Raw genomic sequence first — 21,153 nt, forward strand, 5'->3', positions numbered from 1 at the left:
TCAGGCTCCCCACTCAACAAGGAGTCTGCTTCTCTTTATCTCTCTCTCTCTCTCTCTCTGCTCTTCCCCCGCCTGTGTTCTCTTTCTCAAATAAATAAAAAAAAAATCTTTAAAAAAAGTTCTTTGGCTCATTTATTGATCAGGTTGTCTTTCTTATTTTTTTTTTAAGATTTTATTTATTTGATAGAGATCACAAGTAGGCAGAGAGACAGGCAGAGAGAAAGGAGGAAGCAGGCTCCCCGCTGAGCAGAGAGCCTGATGCGGGGCTTGATCCCAGGACCCTGGGATCATGATCTGAGCCGAAGGCAGAGGCTTTAACCCACTGAGCCACCCGGGCGCCCCTGTTTTCTTATTCTTGAGTTTTAAGAGTTTCTTTTTATATATTTTGGATAGCATTATTTTATCAGATGTGTCTTTTGCAAATATTTTCTTCTAGTCTATAGCTTGTCTTGAAATTCTCTTGATTTTATCTTTTGCACAGCAGAAAATTTTAACAAACTCTAGCTTATCAGTTCTTTCTTTCCTGGATTGTGTCTTTGGTGTTGTATCAAAAAAGACATCACCATACCCAAGATCATATAGGTTTTCTCCTATGTTATCTTCTAGGAGCTTTATAGTTTCACGTTTTATATTTAGGTCATTATATAGGTCATATATTTAAATCATAATCCATTTGAGTTATTTTTGTGAAGGGTATAAGGTCTGTGTCTAGTGCCTTTTTTCTTTTCTTTTTTTGCATATGGATGCCCAGTTGTTCCAGCACCATCTGTTGAAGGGAATATCTTTGGTCTGTTGTATTGCTTTTGCTTCTTTGTCCAAGACCAGTTGACTCTATTTATAGATCAGCATTTATTTTTTAACCAATCCATGAAGTTTTCACCTAATCTTCTTGCAAAAAATAGTAACATTGGTTAATGCATTGGATGGATATGAACATCAATCATTTCAAAAAGGAAAGTTGGATCATGTTTTGGATCATAATTTCAATTTAGTATGACAGCAAACTGATTGTAACCTCCATCCTTCCATCGTCTCCAAGATTGACATGACTGACCTTGCTGGCCAGGTGAGGAGCCTTTTCTACCCACGCATGTGGCTCCATCCTGAAAATGCTTACTCAGCTAAACAGGATGCCCTTCCAAAAGATGGAGGGGTATATGAGTACTTATATTTTATTTAAATTAAATCCTTTCTCATCCATTACTTTCTAACCTGTTTTCTTTTATTCCTTAGCCTATGCAATGGAGGTTTTTAACCTGGAGTCTGTGGACCTCTAGGTTGCACTTGAATGGATTTTAGAGGATCAATAGTCTTTTCAGAAACCACTTTGGGGAATGTGAAGATGTCTATTATTCTCAGGGAAAGTGTTCATAGTGCTTATCAGATTCCTAAAGGGTCTTGTGAACCCAAATGATTAAAGCCACTGTTAATCACTCATGTTAAATCCTATGGCTCAGATAATTCTGATATTTCACAGAATTATACCTAACACAAGGGGCAATTAAACTATGAAGTATTAATTCCCTATAACATGATTTATGCTTATGTCTTTGCATGTGTGGATATTCCATAACTTTCCTCTGATCTTTCTACGGAAAAGCCTTTGAGGCTTTGAAAGTTTGGTTCAATATAAATCACTGTCATCACACCACCAAGGTGAATCCTTGTGTACAACCACATGATTTGGACACTGAGAGCTGAGAATCACCATCACCTACTCTTCCATGCCTCCATAAATCTTAAGAAAAATATGACTGAATTAAAAAGTCTAATCATAAAGATTATTAAAATCTTAACTATACATTTCCTTTTAATTTTCACTTCTATGTGGAATCTAAAAAAAAAGGCAAAAAGTTTAACTCCTAGAAATATCGAGTAGAAAAGTGGTTGCCAGAGGCTGGGGGATGGGGAGATATGGAGGGATTAGAGAAGAGGACAAACTTTCAGTTATAAGATGAATAAGGTTTGAGGATCTAACTGTAGAACATGGTGACTATATTTGATAACACTACTGTATAACTGAAATTTGCCAGGAGAGTGGAATTTAAATGTCCTCATGGGGGGTGCAGCTGGGGAGGCAACTCTGTGAAGTGAAGGATATGGATGTAAAACTTACTTGATGGGGGGAGTCTTTTCATATATATATATATATATATATATTTACATATATATATACACACACACGCACATATATATATACATATATATAAAATCATCACATTGATTTTTAAATATCACATTGACACTTTAAATATCTTAAAATTTTGGGGTGCCTGGGTGGCTCAGTCACTTGAGCATCCACCTCTTGGTTTCAGCTCAGGTCATGATCTCATGTGTCATAGGACTGAGCCCTGCGTTGGGCTCCATGTGCACCGGGGAGTCTGCTTTAGGATTCTCTCCCTCTGCACCCCCTCCACTTGAGTGTACATGCACTCTCTCTCTCTTTCTCAAATAAAATAAAGTAAAAGAAAATAAAATCTTAAAAAGAAAAGAAATACAATATTTTCAGCACATATGGTCGATACTGGCCTCACACAACCCTGGATTTTTGTGGACCTAAGTGAAGGAAAAGTAAAGCAGATAGTAATTTGGGCCGGCACAGAAGCAAGGGAAAGCAAGAGTAAAACACTTTAATTAGATCTGATTGTTAATACAACCAAACAAAAATAGGAAAAGTACCATAGGGTTAATTAGAATTAATGTCTAAGGTCTGGTAAAGAGTGAGACATAAATGTGGAAAAAAATTTAAGGCTGCTGGAAAAAAAAAAATAAAGAATCACTTTGTTTCTGTTGGTTTACTATGTTCCTAGTGGGTCTGCAACTCATGAAGCTGCAGTGTGAATTATTTTTGTGTAACCCGGAGAATAGAACACAATTTTTAATTTCCTTGGAACCTCTTCTTAATAATTAAGACGTTCTGCACTGGAAGCCCCACTCTGGCTTATAAAATTGGAATGTAACTGTTAATTTTAGTTCGATGTCTTTGTGAAATGCATTCTGCTATCCACACAATATTTCTCATTTCTTGTTCCTTCAGCTTTGTGTATGCGTAAAACACGCCATAGTGGAACTGCCTGTTGAATGCCAGCACGTTCATTTGTACCTGAGGAAGGAAAAAACAATGAAGACCATCACTTATCGGGAGTGTACAACATTTACGGAATAATATTAAACTACAAGCTGGCTTGTATTTGTATAGTGCTTATTTGTATTTAAATAGGCAACGTCCAGGGGTGCTGGGGTGGCTCAGTGGGTTAAGCCTCTGCCTTTGGCTCAGGTCATGATCCCAGGGTCCTGGGATCGAGCCCCGCATCGGGCTCTCTGCTCAGCGGGGAGCCTGCTTCCCCCTCTCTCTCTGCCTGCTGCTCTGCTTACTTGTGATCTTTCTCTCTCTGTCAAATAAAAAAGTAAAATCTTAAAAAAAAAAAAAAAGATTTAATAAATAAATAAATAAATAGGCAATGTCCAAATTGGACCAAATACAGGAAAATGGTAGCAATTCATCAAGTTCTAAAGAGAACTTTAGTGTCACTCTACAGATAAAGATAGACAATAGTAGTTTAAAAAGTAAGTTTATAAAAAGTAAGTAAAATAAAGTAGGTTTATAGAATCACTAGACAAACTCCAAATCTTCACAGCACTGCTAGCACAAAGATTCCTGGGAAAATCTTAGTGTTTGTGTATGTATGTGTGGAACTTCGTAGCAAAAATATGGTTGGCTTCTAGCTAGTGGGCTTGCCTCATTTAGGTAAACTATTTTTCCTAGGCCACAACTTTGAAAATGTTAAAAAGGTTTGTAGGCTGTCTAACTCTCCTCCAGGGCAATGTCACAGGCCCCAGGAATTTGGAATGAGTGACATAATGAGCTTTCTTAGGATGCTTGGCAGCAATTTGACATTCGGTTAAATTGTTGTTTTTGTTGTTGTTGTTTCTCTGCAGAAGGTAGATCAGTAGAAGACAACTTAAAAATTTGTGTAACTGATGTAAAGTCTGAAACGGAACAATTCTTTTATTCCATTCCATTTTGAAAAAAGGCTGAGAGGTACTGCGTCCCTCACGCAGTTCTGAAAGCGTCAAGCTAAGTATTCAGGAAGTGGAAGTCCTTGCTTTCAGCAACAGACACTTATTTTTCCTGTGAAGGGCCACTTTCTTAACAGCCTCCTTTGAAGCAGTTGTGCAACAGTGTGAAATTTTAAAAACCTCCCTAATATAGGGGATAAATTGCATTGTTTTTACTTCTTTGTATGATAGGCACTAGAGAGTTGTTTGAAAATGTCTGGAGTAGGACTTAGAGGAAGAGGCCTGAACTGCTTTCTGGAGCCAGTCCTACTAAATTTGGATAAAATTTCAGGGTTTTCTGTCAATCAACTGAAGGGGAAGGGCCAGTGGTTTTAGAGAAACAAATAAAACACACCAGAAAAATTCTCCAGATTTTAGAGACCTTATCTGGTATCTCCATCTCCCTCAAAAAAAAAGCCCTTTGTTGAATAGTTAATAGCCCAGGAATTGACTATAAATGGATTAAATACTCTTCTGTTTTTCAGGGAAAGAGAGTAGTCTAGACTCTCCAGATAGAGTTCCATACAAATAATTCCTAAGCGTTGTAACTGTGTTCCTGAATTGTATTATAACCGTAGACAAATCCTTCTTAAGGGATGGATTAGAGTGAGATGCACATAACGGAGTGTACACCATGAGGATAATCAATATATGATCATGAGAATGTCCTACTTCTGATTCTCTAGTTAATTATGGAATGGCTGCATTCTTTCCAGGGCTTCGCTATGTGTTCTGGATAGGACACACTGTGTTTTTGGCTAGAGCAAGTCAACGGGAAGCCATCATATGTGAATCACTGGGCCTCCAAGGCAGAGAGACACTAATACCCATTTGGCTGTCAAATTGTGAATGTACTTAATCAGCTTAATGGATCAACTGAAAAAAGAAGCCCCCCAAAAGAAAACCCAAAGTAAGAAACATCTAAAACTGAGAGTAAAAGCACACATAAGCTAATAGCATTTCCATTTATACCATACCTCTCGCTCATAAAACACATCTTCCAATGTCTTTCCTCCACTGCCATCACCCACAGCCTCAAACAAAGGCTTGTATACCTAAAAAACAGAGTCTATTTTTAAACAGATTCTCATTTCTTATAAATATGTGTGAAGCTATTTTCCTAGCAATATAGAAATGATGTCTCTCTTCGAATCTACCCAGAAGGACTGAATGGTTTTTTGTGAGATCTTTGGCCTCCCGAAAACAATATCAAAAAACCCAGATAAAAGAGTATGGATGGATATCTAGCCGACTGGCTTCTTCAGGCCTACAGGGCAAGAGGCAAGAGCAAGTCTACTCTGGATATACTAGATGAGCTAATTTCTGCATTGGGTTCTTAGGGCTGGCTGGGCACATTATAGAGGATAAATGAATGCTTGTGGTTTAACCAGCATGGGTTCATGGGGTCTTTGAAATGACAGCTGATAAAATTCACATGGAACTTCAAGTGTGGAAGGGGTGGAAACTGGGGAGAAGCTTGAAATTTAATATTATGCTAAAAAGTCTCTTGTGATGACATAAGCTACTACAAAGATTTATGCAGCTTGCTGACTTCTCTTTCCCAGAAGGCTTCAGAAACCCGTAAGAAAAGATAAGAGTGTCATCCCAGTTCTGGAAAAGTTACCTGGAGGGCATCACGTCACCGTAAGTCAGAAGGAATGATATTAGGGGATGAGCTGAGAAGCCACAGGCTCTTAAGAGAGCATTTGGATGTGGAGTAGGGGAACAACATAGCAGCCCTCCTTTCATCCCCTATTTCTGGCCCTGATTAAAGGGAATGGTAGAAACCAATATGTCCATATTCTCCCTTGCATTTCAAGTAGACATCCTGTACCGGAGTGTGTCTACCCAATGGGTTAAGGACTGCTGGGTCAGGCTCTTTTTTGTAACTTTGACATGAGCTCGCATATCCAGAACACTGCACCAGTCCCTTGGGGAACTTGCTCTATGAAGCACTTCAAAAGACCTGCTCAAATGACTGCTCCTTGGAGATTTAAACAAGTACTTGCTTGGCAGGAACCTCAAAAAGAAAAAAAAAAAAAGAAAGAAAGAAAGAAAGAGAAAAACCCACATGGCTTGGAAATTTGAAGTACTTCTTTGGGAGAAGTTCTAGAATGACACTGCTTTCTACCTTAAGAACATAACTGCTTTAGAGAAGACATGTAAATTTAATGTGTGAACTTCTAAAGTACAGGTGATGAAATGTGAGACATTCAGGGTGCCTGGTGTAGTTACGTACCCCATAATGCTCTGCTACTCTCCTCATCTGATCAAAGTCTTCTGCTTGAGCCAAAAGGCGCAACCCTTCAGGATAGAGCTTGCCACAGGTCGGGTAGAGGGTCTCCCGGTCGTCTTTGCTCAGTTCAGTGCCAAAGGAGTTAAGAGTGATGATAAAAGCACGCCTGTCAGCCTCAAACTGAATTTGCAAGACATAAAATCAGTGAAATCTAACCATGTACGAAATGCTATAAACAGAACCCTAAGTAGACAAATTCATTTCCACAGTGATTTGCTTTTCTTTCCAGATTTTTGTCTAATTATAATACAAACATGTGTTATTAATGTTCCCTTAGCCTTTTTTTTTTTTTAAAGATTTTATTTCTTTATTTTGACAGAGAGAGAGAGAGAGAGAGAGCGCCAGCATAAGCAGGGGGAGTGGCAGAGGGAGAAAGAGAAGCAGAATCCCCTGCTGAGCAAGGAGCCCAAGGAGAGGCTGGATCCCAGGAGCCTGGGATCGTGAACTGAGCGGAAGGCAGCTGCTGAACCGACTGAGCCGCCCAGGTGCCCCAACCCTTAATGGAGTAATTTTGCTTGCCAGAGAAGGATCACACAATGTTAATGGTCCATGACTCTTGAAACCCCACTGAACTTTACCTCCCAGGCACTCTGCAATTAGTTACTCATGGGTCTCTGTCACATAGGTCACTAGAATCTCAAATGTCTCTTCCATAAAAATGGGAATAGTACCTACTTGCTGGGGTCTGTCCAGGGATAGGACAAGATAAGTGGAAGTACCTGGCAGGGTGTCTGGAACAAAGAGTGCGTGTTGTTAATGTTAACATCTCTTTCTGGCTCCTGATGTTAGGATTTTTTTTTTTTTTTAACCTAATGAAGCTTTATGCTACTTACCACTTGTTTGTACTTTGGTGGTTTTGGTTTTCTTCTTGAAAGTCCTAGGTTGGATATCAATCAGTCTAACTGTGTAGCTCAGGATCATTTGGCCCAGGACAAGGTACCTTCCTCTCAGGCCTATCTCTTCACTTGTAAGGTGACAGGGCTGGACCTCATGCTCTCCCATGTGGGTCACATATACTCAGGTCCTGTCTTTGTGCTGAGCACCACCGGGCACCTGAGCAACCAGCTCCATGTCAGGCTGATTTCCTCTAACCACTCAGTTTTTCTTGAAATTTCTTACTATTCCTTTCAACTCCATGTTTCTTCTCTTGGTTCTCTTCCTACCTCCTCTGACCATACCTTCTTAGTCTGTCCTTCATGGGATCCTCTCATGGGAGTTTCTCATAGTGTCCTTGAGCTGAGAAATTCTCCATCTACCTGAAACACCCTGCACTTACAGTATTTTAAAATCTGGAAATTATTTTTCTCCTTACTACACTGTAAAATCTTTGAGGGAAATCATGTCACTCTTGTTTATTGTTTATTTTTTCATATCCAGTGCTTGAAATGTACAAAGACCACAACTATTTACTGAATCCAATACAGTGATCTGTGATTCTACTACTTTCAAAATTCTCCAATATTCTCTATAATGTTGCTACTCAAGGTGTGTTTCTTGGATGGGTATCTTTGATGTCATCTAGAAGCTTGTTAGACATGCAGTCTTGGGGTGGCTTTGTCGGTTAGGCGTCCCAGTCTTGTTTTCGGCTCAGGTCATGAGAAAAAGAAATGCAGAGTCTCAGGCCATTGTCCAGCCCTACTAAACCAGGGCTTGCATTTTAACAGGATTCCAAGGTTATTTGTACGCAAACAATAGCTGAAATAAATTGCTCTACTTTGATCAGCTTACTTTTGACGAATTAACAAATCCAGACTTGCAACAGATTTTACTGGAACTCTCTGGTTACAATAGGTGTTTCCTATCAGGAGGGTGAGAGTTGATTCCTTCTGATCCTTTTGACTGACCTCATGGCAAGTATGGGTGACCCACAAGCAGGCAGTGACCTCATTTGGAAGCAAAGGCAGCCGCCCCTGGACACTGAATGTAACTGTCAGGAATTTTAGGCCTTCCAGGGACAGAAGAAATGCAAGAGGGAGATTTCAAGGCAATCGGAAACCTTGAAATAAAAATTAGAGCAGAAGGACTAACAATAGAGTTAATTGTCCCACATGCCCTTTAATGTGCTTTCTAGTTCTAAGACGTTGGAGTTTTTTTTTTTTTTTTTTCCACTTTTCCCCCCAGTTTTATTGAGCAATCATTGACATGCACTGCTGTAGAAGATGTTAGGGTTTTCGGGAGAGCAGCAGGGTGGACTAGGCAGCATTGCAGACGTGCCGAGCAGCATAGGCTGCTCTAGAGGAGGAAGGCACATGAAGTTAAAGGATGCCGCGTGGAGGCATGGTCTTGGGTCAAGCACTGGGAAAGCAGGTGAAGAAGTAGGCTGCACCGGGTACCTGGACAGGTAGTTGGGAAGAGAAAAGGCTTCACAGGCCATGCCAAGAGAGGACTTTGATTGATACAATAGGTTCTCTGAACTTGCCAACTTCATTTTCTTGCAAATACTTCTTTCTCTTTGCCTATAGTGTGTGTCCTTCCTTCCAGAAACCTCCATGTTGAAACCTTACAGGCACTGGAGGGTCCCATAAAATGCCATTTTTTTTTTTTAACAAGAAGCCTTTTTATTTCCTCCCCAATTTGATATGATTTCCTTTGAATTCCTATTATCCTTTAATTTCCCTTTTACCATAACTGCCTGGTATATCTACCTTAGTAATTTTTTCTAGTCTGGAGGTTCTGTGCGTGCGTGTGTGTGTGTGTGTGTGTGTATTCTTAGTGAAAGGAGCTATAATCTTGAAATTGCAAAAGTGCTATCTTGTGTTTGACCATCCCTAAGCAGACAGTTTGACACAACATCTGATTATGGACGAGAGTAAATGGGTGGTATTCGATTTCACTTAAGCCCTCTCTGTCATTTATGGAGGGCTGGCTTCCTGTGTGGCACAGATGATGCCAGATGTCCTATGTCCTTTCACTCTTCCTCACACTCATTCATTTTAAAACCATAACTTATTTTTTGTTATTGTTGCAAAAGTATGCTGTTGATGTATTCAAAATCATTATCAGTTGCACATGATCGAGTTGGGCTGATCAGGACACATTCTTGCTGGTTCATTATTGGAGGGCAGGAATACCTCAGGGGGCAGTGGGTAGAGGGGTTGATGGCCGTAGAAGAGAGTGAAGTGAACGGGAATCGAACCCAGCCTCACTAGCTCGGGAAGATGAAACACACTTATTCTAAGCTTGTTTTTCACTGTTTGGTTAAACATACAGGTTGTCAGAAGGGCAAAGACAAATAATAAAAGGCACAAAGGCAAACTTAACACTGCAGTACACTTGTCTTGAACATAAGTCAATTTCTTTTTTTTTTTTCCATGTGAAGTCACAATCTTGTAATTAGGTCAAATTTTTGCATGCAAGACCAGGTTAACAGTGCTCTCTTTTACCATACTGAGTTTTCTGAAGTCTCCTGTCAACTGAGATTAAATAAGGGACAGACATGGAAGAACTCTGTAACTGGAAGTGTGCTACTGGTGCACAAGTAAAATGGGGGCTAATTACATGATCTGATATATTTATGTAAATACGTCAATTTATTTATTTATTTTTTAAAATACATCAACTTATATAAATCTGACAGATCTCTTCTGATCATATCATTAGAAACATCATAACTGCATGCTATGTGTAATAATGTTTTTACATAAAGATAGTTAAATGTGCTTTTACATAAAGAGAGTTTAATGTACTTTTATTTTTAACTCAGCTTGAAGAAAACCTAATCTAATGTGGTAGTATCATGGGCATAGGAAAGGGATAATGGGAACACTGGGTATATAGTTTGATCAAACCCTTACAGTGATAAGGATTCTTCTAATACTGTGCTGTCCTTTTTACATTCCTGAGGATTACAGAGACATAATTCTTACCTAGTTCTGATTTTTATAGCACATGCAATATGATCTTGCTCATGAATTAGCACTTTAAAAAAAAAAGATTTTATTTATTTGAGAGAGAGAGAGAGAGAGGGAGCACAAGCAGGGGGCATAGCAGAAGGAAAGGGAGAAGCAGGCTTCCCATTGAGCAGGGAGCCCAATGCAGGGCTGGATTCCAGGATCCTGGGATCATGACCCCAGGGGAAGGCAGATGCTTAACTGAGTCACCTGGGTGCCTCGAATTAGCACTTACTTTTATCCAAGAATTGTGAATGGTGAAGTTAATGTAGAGGTAATATAGTGGACAGACACAGAGGATCCGGAGCTAGGCTACCTGGGTTCAAATTCTGACGTTACCACTTATCAGCTATGTGTCCTCTGGCAAGTTACTAGACTTCTTTGCACTTCAGTTGCCAGTTCTGAGAAATAGATACTAAACTCCCACGTTGTTGTGTTGTTTTTTGGATTTTCATTGTGCTGTTTTTTTTTTTTTTTTTTTTTAGTTTTTTAAATTTATTCATTCGAGAGAGAGAGGGTGCACGAATGGGGGGAGGGTCAGAAGGAGAGGGAGAATCAGTCTCCCTGTTGAACAGGGAGCCTGATGTGGGACTTGATCCCGGGACCTGGGATCATGACCTAAGTCGAAGGCAGATGCTTAACCAGTGGAGGCATCCAGGTGCTCTCATTGTGCTCCTTTGAAGTCCAAGTGAATTCAAGTATATAAAGCACCTAGGATATTATCTGGCACATAATAAATGTTAACTATTAATAGTGTCATTTTACATCTTCTGTAAGGTTATGAGTTTTGCCATAGCTCTTATTTCACATATTTTGTACGTATAAAGCACACAAGCCATTTCTAAACCACAGGAATTATGTCATTAGACATTACATTTTCAAGCCATAGATAATGTGGCTTCTTATAGGGTAGCTAGCAGTTAAAAATTGATGACAAGGAGAGTGCTTCATAGGGCCAGCAGGTCACTTATGTTATGTGATCAGAATGTCTGAAAGAGACTAGCTCACTTTCCGACATTTAGTATACCATAAAAAAATGTTATTTATTTATCCATGCCCACTTCCTGTGTAATATAGATAAAGGCAAAAAAGATTTCTTGGAGTTTTCCAGTGATAAATTATTACTTCAAGGACTGCTTTTGCTTGAAGAGTTTCAACAGGGGATAGCAAAGTATCTTTAACTGTAAAATTTTAATGATTAGATGTTTGGAAGGGAGCTAATTTTATCATATGCAGTTTTAGAACATTAATTTAAAATATATGCAGATGAAGTTATTCAGGTTTTTTGTTTTTTTCCCTTTTTTGCCTAAAGGACAGTTCTTATCAGGCTTTTTCTTGAAATCAGAAGTCATTGAACTATTTAATCTACCTACCAATGAAGTCACTGTGACAGGTAATCTAATGATTAAAGACATTCTTTAGACAAAACTTAGTTTCACAGGGCAAAGCAAAGGGCTTTTTTAAAGTCTACAATGGTGTCTGCCTCTCGGCTGCCCCTTATCCAAGTGAAGCCAGCAGAAGAGATTTATAGGAAAAACGATACAAATTATGCCCAGGATATCCCCAGATCCTTCGGGTCTCTGGCCTGAATCTCTGAGATCCACACATGCAAGCAAGATGATCTCTGAGCACAGATGAAATCTGTGATGATAAAGAAGAATTTAAAAGATTATAGCATCAGTTAGAGAGGCAGGTTAGAAAGCAGCGGTGGCATCTGACACCTAACTTAGTGAGCATGCCGTCTGTGAATCACCTAACCCAAAGAGTCTCCCTACCCAGAGCAGAACGCTTGAGGACTGTTTGAGCCTCGTTTATTTTAGGATTTATATAAGGAACAAGGCCTACATTGGACTTTGGTTCCACATTGTGAGAATTCCCAGCTTGCCCAATGTTGGAGGGAAGTTGGGTTATTATTACGAGTACTCATGGTCTACCAATTGCTCATAGTACACCAAAATTTTAACCAATTATAATCTACTTTGTTTGTATTACATCAAAATGAATCATGACCAAACTTCTATAAGCATTATTCTTTTCTAATTCCAAAATTAGAATTTCTATGTAGAAAAATTGGAAAATGCCACTCTTAACTGAGGGCATCAAATGATATATATGATAAAATATGTTATTTTATTTTTATTTATTTATTTTTAAAAGATTTTATTTATTTATTTGACAGACAGAGATCACAAGTAGGCAGAGAGGCAGGCAGAGAGAGAGGGGGAAGCAGGCTCCCTGCTGAGCAGAGAGCCCGATGCGGGGCTTGATCCCAGAACCCTGAGATCATGACCTGAGCCGAAGGCAGAGGCTTAACCCACTGAGCCACCCAGGCGCCCCTATTTTATTTTTAGATAAAGGAGCTTTTTAAAAAAAATTATTTATGATTTGAGAGAGAGACAGAGAGCATGAGAGAGAGCAGGCATGAGCAGGGGGGTGGAAGGAGAGGGAGAATTCGGATCCCTGCTGAGTAGGGAGCCCAACGTGGGGCTTGACCCCAGGACCCAGGATCATGACCTGAGCCAAAGGCAGACGCTTAACTGACAGCCACACAGGAACCCGCAGATAAAGGAGCTTCTAACATAAAGAAATATAAGTACAATTATGTAAATGAAAAATATGTAAGCACATTATTTGGCATAAAGAAATTCAAGGACTTTCTTACCTCAAGAATGGGACACATGATTTCTGCTGTGACATCACCATGATTCTTACAGAATTTATAGAATGCCTCGAGGTAAGACTTAAAAAGAAGAAAGATCATAAAACAATAAAATGAAGATATTTTCCTTTGGAAATTTGTAGATCAGCTTTTCATGGCTTATTAAGTACTTTAATGGAGGTTGAATTACTTGTCCCATAGGGCGATATTTTATTAAAAATTTGATACAAACTTTCACATTGAAGCATGCTGCACAGCTTTAAAAAAGAACAAAATTGTATTTATCGTACCTTATGATTCCTTAATACGCACTTTTTTTGCATGGTTCTTGGTTTTATTTCACATGGTTAACTTTTGGTACTCTAATAAGAGTGCCAAGCTCTTTTACGAACTCACCAAGGAGTTCTAGATTTGGTCTTCTGCTGACATTTAATCTCTCTCGGTGCTCAGGAGACATGTTTGGGATGGCTTTGAACATGGAGGACACCTTGGGAAGGCAGAGTCTGGGCTAAACAGTTAGACTGTTTGCATCCCAACTCAATTACTTACTAGCTAACTCACTTCTGCCAAGTAAATCTTACCTCTCCATGTCTCTGTTTTCTCATCTGAGGAATGGGGATAGCAGAGAGTTTTGCTGGCTAGATTAGGTGAGTTAATGCCTATAATCTGCTTAGAACAGTGCTTTCTGTTAGCTGTATCTCAAGGATGCCTTCTTTAAGTCCATACATTTCTTCACAAAAAGGAAAATTACCTGCAACACAGTGCTTTTGAAAGGACCACATGTTTTAGCATGACCAGTTATATAAATGGCATGACAGCATTCTTTTAGTTACTCTGTGAGATTGTCCAAAGATGCTATGGTTGTATGAGTGAAAATAGCCAGATTTTGCTCAGCCCAAAGGACATAGAGCTACTATGGTAGCAACATAGTTCAGATAGAGAGCTGGCCAGGTTGGCAAGGTGAAATTCAAGGAGGACAGAGATGGATACTGTGTGACACAAGGATCACTAGGTATGCTCATTGTTCTGTATTTTATTTTTCAAAATTTTTTATTTTTAAGTAATCTCTACACCCAGCACGAGTCTCAAACCTACAACCCTGAGATCAAGAGTTGCAGGCTCCACCAAATGAACCAGACAGGCACCCCTGTATGCGGGTTTTTAAAAAATGGATATGGTTCACCTTCCCCATCGGTCCACCCACCCACATCCATCGATCCAACTGCTACCTTTTATGTCCCAGGCACACCAGGCAAGGAGCTAGGAATGAAGAGAAGAATGGGGTGCATACTTCCTCTCAAAAATCTTGCTGTTTCAGGGTAAGCTGACATTTATGTACTGAACTAAAAGACCAGGATTGTAAAAGCTGTATCCTAAGCCCGCAAAGCTTCATAATTGCAGAAGTTTGCTCATTGGCAAAGTAACTTTTAATGAAGAACTCTGGTTAAGATGTATTATGTCATAAAGAAAAACACAGTATTTTGGGAGACACTTACTTTGTACAGTTTGTTGCGCAGTAATTCAATATTCAGTTCATCAAGGGTATTTTCAGACATACAGTCTTGAAAGAATGGAGCTGAAAGCAGAAATTACCGCACAAAATAAATTAATTCAAAGCATGATTATTAACTGTAGAAAAGATTTCCTGAACATCTCACCCTGAGCTCACTCCTGACCAGAACACTGTGCAGTGGCAAGCCACAGACTGGATCCAGCTACCAGTAACGACAACAGTAAGAGTCATTACTTACTGAGTATTTACTGTGTGCCAACTGGTCACTGAACACTGCATCTATTTCACCTTATTTGATCCTGATGACACCTTGGAACTATTCACTTTATGGCTTACTTTTTGAAGCCCCCTCCCCACCCCTCATCTCATAGCAGCATTTATCATTTGCAGCCTTACTATGTGCTAAGCATTGAGTTGTACTAAAACTATGTCGTATTTAGTTTTCAAAGCTCTTTTATACTAAGATACTAATATTTTTAAAATGAGGAAACTGTGGGGGAACTGTACTGCTCTACCTCACCAGGTTGGGACCACAAATATCCATGATTATAGACTTACCCTCCTTCCACCACACTCCTTTAGCATCACACATTTAACGATGGCCATTTTTTTTTCTTTTTAAAATTTCTATTTTCGGAGTGCCTGAGTGGCTCAGTGGGTTAAAGCCTCTGCCTTCGGCTCAGGTCATGATCCCAGGGTCCTGGGATCAAGCCCCGCATCGGGCTCTCTGCTCAGTGGGGAGCCTGCTTCCCTCTCTCTCTCTTTGCCTGCCTCTCTGCCTACTTGTGATCTCTCTCTGTCAAATACATAAATAAAAATCTTTAAAAAAAAATTTCTGTGTTCAACAGCAAAAATTTTGACACATGGTCAACAGTGAATTGCTACCCTCCAGTTTTCCTGACAATAACGTATATAAAATGATCCTGTTAGCATTTTGAATTCTAGAAATATTATCAATGTTAAATTATAATGAAATTAGCATTTATTTCATCATTGCTTCAGGTTATTTGACAGGCGCCCCAAGCATCTCAGAAAAATGGCATTCCTCAACTTCCTAAAACAAAACGCTGTCATGATATAGCCTTATTTAGACAGAAGTTTAAAACCAAAGGATAAGGAATTAATCATATAAACCCGAATTAGAAAATTAATTTTCTTGAAAAATTACAAGTTCTATCATTTATTTACTATGATCTGGCACAACATACAAAGGTTTGGAGGTTGGGAGGTGAGCCCCAACTCCTACTTAGCTTATGCAATTCTGGGAAGGTTACTTTCATTTGTTGTCAATGAGGGAGCTGGACTAAATTATTTCTTAACGTCCCTTCCATGCCTAGGAATCTGTACAGTATGACATTGGACTCATGGAGAAAAGGAATTGAATGTACATTTTTTGATGACTATGAAAACATGCATAGGGAGCGATATAATTGCTTACATGTTCATACCTAATGGTGTTTCCACCAGAACAGCATTAAAGAGATCAGAAGGTGTCTCTGCAATGTTGACTGCTTCCATTTCTGTGAAACGGCCCAAAGGGTGGCACTTGACCAGAATTTCCTTCACAGATTTTTTTTGCAATGCACCATTCATCAGTAGGATCACATTGTCTATCATGTAACTGCACCTGGTTTAGAAGAAGGCTCGAGCATTAGGAAATCAACTGTATGAGAATATAAAGCATACCAAAAGTTAAAATATATATATATATATATATACACCTATATATATATAGTTCAGGCACATACTCTTTCATTATGGAAATATATGAGTCTTCTTTTATTTTAAACTCTGGGGTTTGAGAGCCGTGAATGGGGTAAAATATCTGACTCTCTGGGGATATCATAGTTTGAAAATCAATGTTATCGTAACTAAGTAAAGCTGAATAAAACCTAGGCTGGTGGTAATAGGCAGAAAACGACCCATATATTTAATTGTCAAATGTGGTAGGGTGAGGATAAGTGTGAAATTGTGTGTTTTCTCAGAACAGACTATGGGCTTAGGAAGTTGAGAAACACAGATCTGGAGCATTTCACTCTATCTTAAAAACTTACTTTTTAGATCACAATAAAGCCCATAACTGATTCAGAATTTGAAATATTTTAAAATAAATAAAATACTTATTAGATTTAATATTAAAATATTAATATTTTATTTATTAGAAATTTAAAATATTCCATATTCTTTTCCTCCTATGAAGACTAGGTACTGAACTTTCTAGCTGTTTTCTCCCAAGGTCCCCAAAAGTCCACAGGTTCATATTTTATGTGATTATGTTGCTCAATATAAGTTCTGTCTGGGATATCCTGGGTGCGTATGCTTGTTCACTCATGTGCTCATCACCCAGGATATTCCAAGCAGTGAGGCTGAGAAGCAAAAGAAAGAGTTCCTTACTTCACAGAGAATATAGTTTGAGGGAGGAACTGGACAAAGAATCCATTATGGTAAATTGTAACAAAGCACGGATGCTAGACAAATTATAGGGTGGTGTGGAGATTCAGATCGGGGCACAGAAGCAGTCTGGGATCAGACTTCCTAGGGAGTGACATTCAGGCTGAAACTTGCAGAATGAGTAGGAGCTGTCCAGGCAAAAGTGGCTGGGAATTGAGGGAGAGAAGTATTCAAGGCAGAAGGAAGAGCATGCAAAAAGCCCCAGAGAAAAGAAGAGAAGAGTTTTCTACCTGGCACTGGGCAGTGGAGGTGGGGCCAAGGCTGAGCATGCAGGGTTTTGACAGACAAAATGAGGAATTTGGGGGTGGAGGGCAGTGGAAGATTCTGAATGCCTTTAAACAGAAGCTGGTGTTAGGATCTTGCAGAACAATGATTTAAACAGGAGAAGAGATAAACAGATAGTGAGATGCTTCACAAAAGTTATTTAATCAGGATAACAACACTATGATGATAACAGGTACTGCTCTTCTCTCCACTTTATAGATGAGGAACCAGACGGGCCCAGAGAGGTAAAAATTCCACTCATGGTGACACAGCTAACAACTGAGACAACTGAGAAACTCAAGCAGTCTGCTTCTGGAATCTTCCTCCTAGCCCTTATACTATGCTGTGTTTGTTTAGCTGTCAAGGATGATCCATAGGTTTCTAGGTTTAACAGATCGTGGAGCCATTTTTGAGATGAGAGCATTAGAGGAAGAGCAGGCTGCAGTGGGAGCAGATGGTTTGGACAAAATGAGCTTAGATGCCTGCAAGATATCCAAGAGGAGATGCTACGTAGGTTTCCGAAGTCAGAGTCCTGAAGACAGCCAGGACCATACATTTGGGGGGTTTAGTAGAGGAAGTTTAATGGTGGAAGCAGAAGTCTTGGGATGGTTGGGAACACATCTTAGAGTGCACATGGAGAGTCCTGCCCTGAGAACCCTGGAGAACCTCAAATTTGAGGACCTTGATGGAACCTGAGAAGGAAAGACCAGAGAATAGGAGGAAAACCCGGGGGTGGGAGTGGAATTCTAGAAGTTCTAGGAAGAAGTGGCCAGAGCTTTGAGGTAGACACTGAAATGTCCATAAGATGCAGCAACTTACGGGTCATCTGACAACAGTCAAAACACTTCCAGGACAGTTTATTAGTGGAAGGAAAAGGGGAGATGGTGGCAGAAATGTGACTTGTGTATTTAAAGTGACCGGGAAATAGGGGTGCCTGGGTGGCTCAGTGGGTTAAGGCCTCTGCCTTTGGCTCGGGTTACGGTCCCAGGGTGCAGGGATCAAGCCCTGCATCGGGCTCTCCACTCAGCAGGGAGCCTGCTTCCTCCTCTCTCTCTGCCTGCTTCTCTGTCTACTTGTGATCTCCGTCTGTCAAATAAATAAATAAAATCTTTTAAAAAATAAATAGATAAATAAAGTGACCAGGAAATAAAGAGGTCTAAAAAAAAAAAAAAAAAAAGGAGTTCAAACTACAAGCTGACCTTAAAGGAAGGGAAAGATAGCTCCATGGAGACCCAAGGGCAAAGGGGCTTTGAACTTTGGTCTTTTTTTTTTTTTTTTTTTTTAATATGGGAGAGAAGAGAAGGTGTTTGAGTGCTGTGAAGAAAGGAGGAGCCGAGAGGGTGAGGTTTTGGATCAAGACACTGAAGGGGCTGTCACCCGAGGAGCTGAGGTCCTTCAGGTCTGACAGTGATGGGACACACCACAGCCACAATTCAGGCTGGAAACACAACCAGGTAAAAATAAGCCGAGCCCCTTAGAAGTACTGTCACTGGAGTCTGGCTGCATGGGTCACAGACCTTGTGTGCAAGACTGCATTTCCAGCTGGAAGAGAGTCTCCCTCATTGTGGACCTTCTACAATTTACTCCAATAAAAAATTCTATCTGAAGAAATTTAGAAGCAGGCAATTATCCCTTTACAAAAGGCACATGACTCTAAAGTTTCTTCATCTCCCATACAGCAGTACCAAATTTAGCCATTACAGAATTTTAGACTCCTTTTTATCTCTTGAAAATGATATTAAAAAGGAAGTGCTTATTTAACTGTCCCTTTATGGCTCAAAAGCTATTACCTGAGAGGAGAATCGCTAGCACTTAATAATCCTTAGCAGGCTCCAGACATTTAATTGTTCCCCACAGCACCTCTGTAATGTAAAAGCATATGAACTGCCAACATTCGCAACTTGCAGAGGACTATCAGACCATGCTGACGGGCAACCAATGTCTATGCTATACAGATTTAGCCGACATGTAATACTCATGCCTATGTCTTTGCAGTGTGTGCATGTGGGTGTGCCCACGTCTGTATTGAGTTAAACATTCTTTTCAGGGGCATCTGGCTGGCTCAGTCCATAGGGCATGAGACCCTGATCTCGGGGTCTTGAATCTGTGCCCACATTGGGGGTAGACTTCACTTAAAAAATAAAAGAAAATAAGAATCAAAAAATATTTTTTACTAACAGGCTAGACTCTATATATTGCAAACAGCAAGGACTATAGGGCCTGGATTCTGTTTTATTTCAACTCACTATTTAAATTGCTTTGTTTCTAAGAAGGAACAGTGACACCAGTTCTGGTAGGGTTGTTCCGGAAATGGAGTGAAAACGCAAGACTCAGCCCATGGCAGGAGGCAGAAGGGAGTCCTGTCCCCTTCCTCATCCCCATCACACATATGCACTGGGTATATAATTCTCGTTGGCTCTCTGGGGTGGCAGGGGGGTGATGAGGCCAGAAACAGATTCCTTTCTTCTGCCTATAACCTTTGTAGACCCTCAGAGCCACACACAGAGAGGTTAGGAATAAAATCACTGCTGATATTCCTTGAGTAATTTTTGAGTTTAAAGACAGCGGGGTGTTCCACTAGTTCAAAGTCCTCATGTTTTAGATAATTGTGCTCATAGGTAGTGACAGAGTCAGGAGGAGCCGGGCTAATTTTTCTCTCACTAGTGGTCTAGACAAACACCCTCATTTATAGCCCCTGCTAAATATTTTATTCTGTAACTCTAATACTGGCACCTGTGAAAATCATGAAGTCACCTAAAATTGTGATACAGTTACTCCAAAAACTTTAGGCTGTAAAAATGGTAATTTTTAAAATGCCAGCCCTCTTGGAGGTTTTTCCTGTGTGTCAGGCATTACATGTGTGTTCTCATGCAAGCCTCACAACTCAATGCTGTAGGGACCGCTATCACCACCACTTTAAATACCTTGTCCAAGGTCACACTGTGAGAAAGAGGCAGAGCTGGCACCCCAAAGCCAAAGCTCTGGCTCCTATCAAATTTGGAAAAAACCAGCTCGAGGCAGGTGATATTTTAACATTTCCTTTTGATCTTAGTGCTGTTCTTTCTCTTTTTTGCCCCTGAACTTATTTAAAGATCTTGAAGCTAACTAAAATACATTTCCTGTATGTTAACTATCCAATTCTGGGCTGATACAACAGCAGCTGAATGGTCAGACAATGCAGAGCCATAATTTGGTGAGCTAGAGAAATTATTCTTCCGCTCTAGTCAAAACCTCTCTGCCCAGCCCAGATCCAGACTTTGACTTCCTCCTTGTGGTCCTGACTGACTGGTTTTCTTATAGACACCTCAGTTACATTATCTCAAAACCTGAATGCCCCCAGTGTCTCTCTTTCTTCTATAATCCCTATCTCTATCAGCAGCATCACTACTCTTTTTCCTCAAAATCTGTCAATGGCTTCCTTTTGCCTCTACGATAAAGCAGAGATTTCTCATCATCATTGTATGCAAAGCTCTTTATTACCTGGCTTCTGATTATTTCTTCAGCTACGGCTGTGAATAATACCATTTTTTAAAAAGTATGCATTTTAGGGGCCCCTGGGCGGCTCAGTGGGTTAAAGCCTCTGCCTTCAGCTCAGGTCATGATCTCAGGGTCCTGGGATGGAGCCCCGCATAGGGCTCTCTGCTCAGCAGGGAGCCTGCTTCCCCCCAACCCCTGCCTGCCTCTCTGCCTACTTGTGATCTCTGCCTGTCAAATAAACAGAATCTTTAAAGAAAAAAAAAGTATGCATTTTAGAAAAGTGAATAGAACAGACCACACCAAAATTTTTAAGGGGCAGGAAGAAGACTTTGCAAGGAAGACTGAGGAAGGGCCAGAATGGAAAAAGGAGCAGAAAGAGAAAGTGTCATCCCAGAATGCATGGGACAAGGACATCAACAACTGAATACAACAGCGAGTTGTGGAAGGGCTGAAAAATATACCCATGGGACCTCGCAACCAGAGTGGTTTGGGGGGTACAATGAGGAAGGAAACAAGACGGAAGTGGTTTCAGTAAACAAGTGAG

General features: G+C 40.1%; 1 protein-coding gene across 1 annotated transcript in view; it reads right to left on the reverse strand.

Annotated features, from left to right (window-relative positions):
* Positions 1 to 2,605: 2,605 nt before the first annotated feature.
* Positions 2,606 to 21,153, reverse strand: part of ATP6V0D2 (ATPase H+ transporting V0 subunit d2) — a 43,921-nt gene continuing 25,373 nt past the window's right edge. The window contains exons 3-8 of the mRNA XM_080799936.1: positions 15,866 to 16,044; positions 14,401 to 14,480; positions 12,908 to 12,985; positions 6,299 to 6,475; positions 5,037 to 5,114; positions 2,606 to 3,103 (exon numbers count right to left, since the gene is read on the reverse strand). Coding sequence (XP_080656062.1) covers positions 2,942 to 3,103; positions 5,037 to 5,114; positions 6,299 to 6,475; positions 12,908 to 12,985; positions 14,401 to 14,480; positions 15,866 to 16,044 — 754 coding nt within the window. The 3' untranslated portion in view covers positions 2,606 to 2,941. The remainder of the gene's footprint in view (positions 3,104 to 5,036; positions 5,115 to 6,298; positions 6,476 to 12,907; positions 12,986 to 14,400; positions 14,481 to 15,865; positions 16,045 to 21,153) is intronic.

This window comes from Martes martes, assembly GCF_963455335.1.
Source record: "Martes martes genome assembly, chromosome: 4".
Classification (NCBI taxonomy): domain Eukaryota; kingdom Metazoa; phylum Chordata; class Mammalia; order Carnivora; family Mustelidae; genus Martes; species Martes martes.